Source organism: Volvox carteri (genome assembly GCF_000143455.1).
Source record: "Volvox carteri f. nagariensis unplaced genomic scaffold VOLCAscaffold_71, whole genome shotgun sequence".
Classification (NCBI taxonomy): domain Eukaryota; kingdom Viridiplantae; phylum Chlorophyta; class Chlorophyceae; order Chlamydomonadales; family Volvocaceae; genus Volvox; species Volvox carteri.
In genome coordinates, this window is record NW_003307614.1 from 652,732 (window position 1) to 657,220 (window position 4,489).

The window sequence follows — 4,489 nt, forward strand, 5'->3', positions numbered from 1 at the left end:
TTCGACGCCAGGAGAAGCCCCAAGGGCCCACACACCAAAGCATCCGCCACCCACCAATTAAAGTAATTTCTACGTGCTGCACAATACGCACCCGAAAATCCAATGTACTCCCCGGGCTGAGGGACAACCTCGGCAGGTTTTCTGGTACGACAGTCAACCCCCAACTGCAACAATCGCCTCGGACCTCTTCCAATAGCTGAATTCGTGTCGGTATTCTTTATTTATGCACCTCCTTGCCTCTACGGTATATGTTTAAATTTGAAACTGTAGTCAGCCCAACCTTACAGCAACGATACCGGCAGCGTCGCTGCGCAGCTCCGTTCTCCGTGTATTTTTCTCCGGGCAGCCTGAGTTGTGGTGCATCCTATATATACGCTTAATACGGTACTAGGAGTAAGTAGCATCTACGTAGAAACGGGCCCGGAGCCCAGAAATGGAACGGGTCGCTGACGTCCCAGCACACGGCGAGTCCAATCGGGACCCTTCTGACTTTGCTCTTACCAATAAGAATCTTGTTTGTTGCTACGTGTGCCGCCTAATCAAGTCGCGCAACCAGGTGCGGTGTTTGTTGCGGTGGAGCGTTGAGGACGCTGCTCAGCCGATTCCCTTTTGCAGTTCCATGATTCGGGTTGTGACAACTGTAAATAAAATCTTTTTGGACCTAGCATTTCATTTGAAGACTACACGACACCAAACTTCTCGGGGTAAGGACTGAGGCTTTTAAACGATTCGGGGACTTTGTTCTTACGGGCGAGGATGGAGGCAGTGAGAGGATTCATAAGCACATGGCCTAACAATGTTGCTTGCAGAATGATCGCTTAATACGGTTTGTTATACTCGTAAAGTTGTGTCTTCAGTAATCTCTTCCTACCCCATGTGCACGTGTAATTTACGTGATGATGGTTCGAATTCTCTATGTGCCGTACACAGACATCGCCTCCTTCACCAGCATGTGTGGTCAGGTTCCGCCCCACCGAGTCATGGCGTTCCTCAACGACCTCTTCACCACTTTTGACCAGCTGGTGGGGAAGCATCAAGTTTACAAGGTCGAGACCATCGGAGGTACGGCATTGTACATTGATCTCTATTATGGACCCTAAGGCCAGTTGGGCTTGCAAGTGGCTTCACCTCGGTAGGTTTCTCGGGACATCCGTGTTTCAGGTTCGGTCCATTGATGTGCGCGAGCTTATGATCTCCACCCGAATCTCGCCCTCTGGCTTAGGATAGAGGTACACGCTGCTGGGCGCATGGTAATTTTCAGGGGGTTCCGTCCAGCAGGCCCCCCCCAGTTGGTCATCCTCGGGTGATGGAGGCCCCCCACGTGCATACCCCTCCACGGGTCATAGCTGCGGCCAGTCGCGCTGTTCGTTGTGCAGAGTGGCTGGGGAGAACGTCTTGTTTGGTCGTGCTCCTATAGTGATGTCGCCAACTCTTCATCCCCTCTCAACCGTCACTGCATATTCGTACATATATTGGTGAGTGACGTCAACATCCAACCGGTGGATCAGCCCGCATTGCGACGGAAGATATGCTTTGTACTACTGTTCATTGTTTTAAGTTCTGTACGGAAGGTCGGAAGTACGGAAAGCTCGTGATTGGAGAGCGACATGAAGTGTTGTGCTGGGCGGGATGACTGTCGTAGAAAAAGTTCGGGGAAATACCGTGCGAATGGGTGGCGTGTGTGCGTACGGCGTTCGTGTGCGTGTGCGTGTGCGTGTTTCACAAACGACGTTCATGTCAAACCCGCGCCGCCTCCGCTTCCACGTCCTCAGGTCTGTTGCCTATTTGGGAAATGCCGTCGGGCTACATCGGATCTTTGCGTACGACCCGCCAGCGCTGGACAGTTTGTGGGATGCCGTACGAGCCGGCAAGACGTGGAGCGGTCTCGTCTGCATGCCGTCACACCTAGATCTCCGGGGCCTGCGGGACGCCGCCAGCGCCGCCGCCAAGTCCACGTCACCATGCGCCAACGCGCCCTCAGTGCGGCCGCCGACGCCACCGCTGCCGTCGTCCCCGAAAGCATGCCATGGAGCCAGGGGCTTTTTTACGGCGGTGGCGGCAGCGGTGGAGTCGGTGGCGACGCCGCCGCCGATACGGACGTCGTGGGCTTGCTGCTACAGCAGCTGCAGCGGCACGGGAGCGGCACGGGCTCGCGGGTCGGTGGCGGCGCGACGGCGGCTACAGCTACGTGCGCTTCGGCGGCGGCGGTTGCTGTACCTGTCGGCTCTGGACGAGGGGTGGGGGAGAGGAGCACAGCTGTCGTTACCGCGGCCGCCGCTGGCTGTGGCAGCGGTGACAGCGGTGGCGGCGGCGGCGGGGGCTCCTGGGGATTCGGCTGTGTATCGCATCTGCCGTCCGCCAGCTTGCCATGACCACAGGCGCCGCCGGCCGAATGCAACGCCAGCGCCGCCGGTTCACTCTCTCCTGACGTGGTGGCCACTATTACAGGGCCGCCGCCGCCGCGAGCTACTGCAGCCACAGCCGGCGGCAGTAGCGGTGGCGGCTGCAACAACAGCGGCAGCCGCGGCAAACCCGTTATGAAGCTGCCGCGCAACGTCTCGGCACCCACCTTTCACAGCGTTGCGAGCTCTAGTCGTCCTCTGCCGTCGGTACTGGAGGCGGAGGCAAGCTGCGGCGGCAGCGTTTGCGGCAGCGGAAGCGCCGCCGCCGTCAGCGTGGCGACCCTTCTGGCGCACCGTGCCAGCTGGAACGCCGACCAGACATTCCCAGCCCAAGCTGGAACGTCGCTGTACGGCAGCTCTCCGTTGACGACGCCGTCAAGGCAGCTATCCACTTCGGCGTCCGTCGGTAGCGGCGGAGCTGGCGGCGGCGGCGGCGGCAGTGCAGGACTGTTTGGTCCTTTGGGCCTGATCCACAGCCCTTCTTCAGCTCAGCTGTCGTACTGGGCCAACTCCCGCCGTACACTCATTCACAGGTCAAACAGCCTGGCGCAGACGGAGTACGCCCTGGACGGTAGCTACCGCGCCATGCGGATTGCGGCGTCAGCGGCGTCTCAGGGCCTTCTAGGCCAGGGGCCTACTACTGCTTTCGCTGGCGGCGGCGGCGGGTGGTCGTACGGCAGCGCTGACGGCCTTCAGTGCTGCAGTCCCCGCGGCTTGGATGCGTCCCTCGCGGATCAGATGTCGGGTCCCAAGTTTGTGCCGCCCCTGGTAGCTAGTACGGCAGCGGCAGCGGCGCCAGCAGCGACGGCGGCGCGGAGAGTCCTAAGCGCCAGCGTGACGAGCGTGCGAGCTTCATGCGGCGGCGGCGGCGGCGGCGGCGGCGGCGGCGGCGGCGGCGGCCTCCGAGGATTCTCTGTGTCGAGCGGTGCTACGACCAGTTTAGCGACGGCGGGAGAGGAGCTCGCGCATACCGAGGCGACGGCGGCGGCGGCGGCGCCGTCACCGCTTCTGCCCAGAGCATCGCCGCCGTACGTTAGCAACTGCTGCTGGCATGAGGTTCAAGCAAACCTGGTTCTGGATCCGGTTTCAACGGAATGGAATCTGGTGCTCGCGTTCCATGACGTCATGTCGTACGTGCAGGCTGAGCTGGAGGTTAGACAGGTCTTAGATGCTGAGGTGAGAGAGCTTTGTTGTGCAGTCACAAATGGAAAAGGCAAAGCGATATGTATAAATGTTATTGCATCCGTTGGGATTTGAATGGTGTACCTTCCAGCTTTGCGGAATGAAATTCAAAACGAATCTGTGTGGCCTTTGATCCCATTTTCTTTTGGGCCGTGCTCTCGACGGCTCACCTTCCTGGACCTGGATCTGGATCTTGATGCTTCATGGATGGTACGACGGCGGGTTCGCACCACCCGCCGTACAGCACCGCATCCTTGAAGAAGTCTTTCCGAGACACGTGCTGGAGGTGATGACGTCAGACAAGTGCCGTACATCGACTTTTGGCGGCGGCGGCGGCGGATGTCCCTCCCTGGTGCGCACTTCCTCCTTGTCATCGACTTACACTGTCAGCGGCGGTGCCGCCGCCACCGCCGGCAGGCAGCTGTCGTGTGGCGGACGTGGCGTGGGCCAGCCGGCACCTGCGCTAGCCGGCGGCGACGACGCAGCCGCTGCCGCGCCGATGGCGACGGTCTTTGGGCGCAGTTCGGCGCCAATCCTGTGCTCGCCAAGGAGCCCTGCCCGGGCGGCGGCGGCAGCGGCGGCGGCGGCGGTGGCGGCGATACCTGACGGCCCTAGCGGTGGCGGCAGCGACGTCGGCGGCGTCGGGGCTGTCGTGCCTCATAGCCTGGCACACGATTTGTTCTCGCCGCCGTCGTCAACCACTGACGGCAATGCCGCCGCCACCGACCCCGCCATCGCAACACGCCGTATTCAGCCGTACCTCGCCGCAATGTCTGGCCGCAGCGCCACCGCCGCCTCGGCCACCGCTGCTGCCGCCGCAGCCACCAACGGCTGCAGTGGAGAGCGCCGCAGCATCAGCACGAATTTAGGCGCGTCTTGTAGCCTGGCGTCGTATAACCACTGCA

At 60.9% G+C, this 4,489-nt stretch overlaps 1 protein-coding gene across 1 annotated transcript in view; it reads left to right on the top strand.

Annotated features, from left to right (window-relative positions):
* Positions 1-923: 923 nt before the first annotated feature.
* cyc37 (guanylyl and adenylyl cyclase family member) overlaps positions 924-4,489 on the top strand; it is a gene marked incomplete at both ends in the record, with an annotated part of 6,812 nt that continues 3,246 nt past the window's right edge. Inside the window, one exon of the mRNA XM_002957252.1 lies at positions 924-1,062. Coding sequence (XP_002957298.1) covers positions 924-1,062 — 139 coding nt within the window. The remainder of the gene's footprint in view (positions 1,063-4,489) is intronic.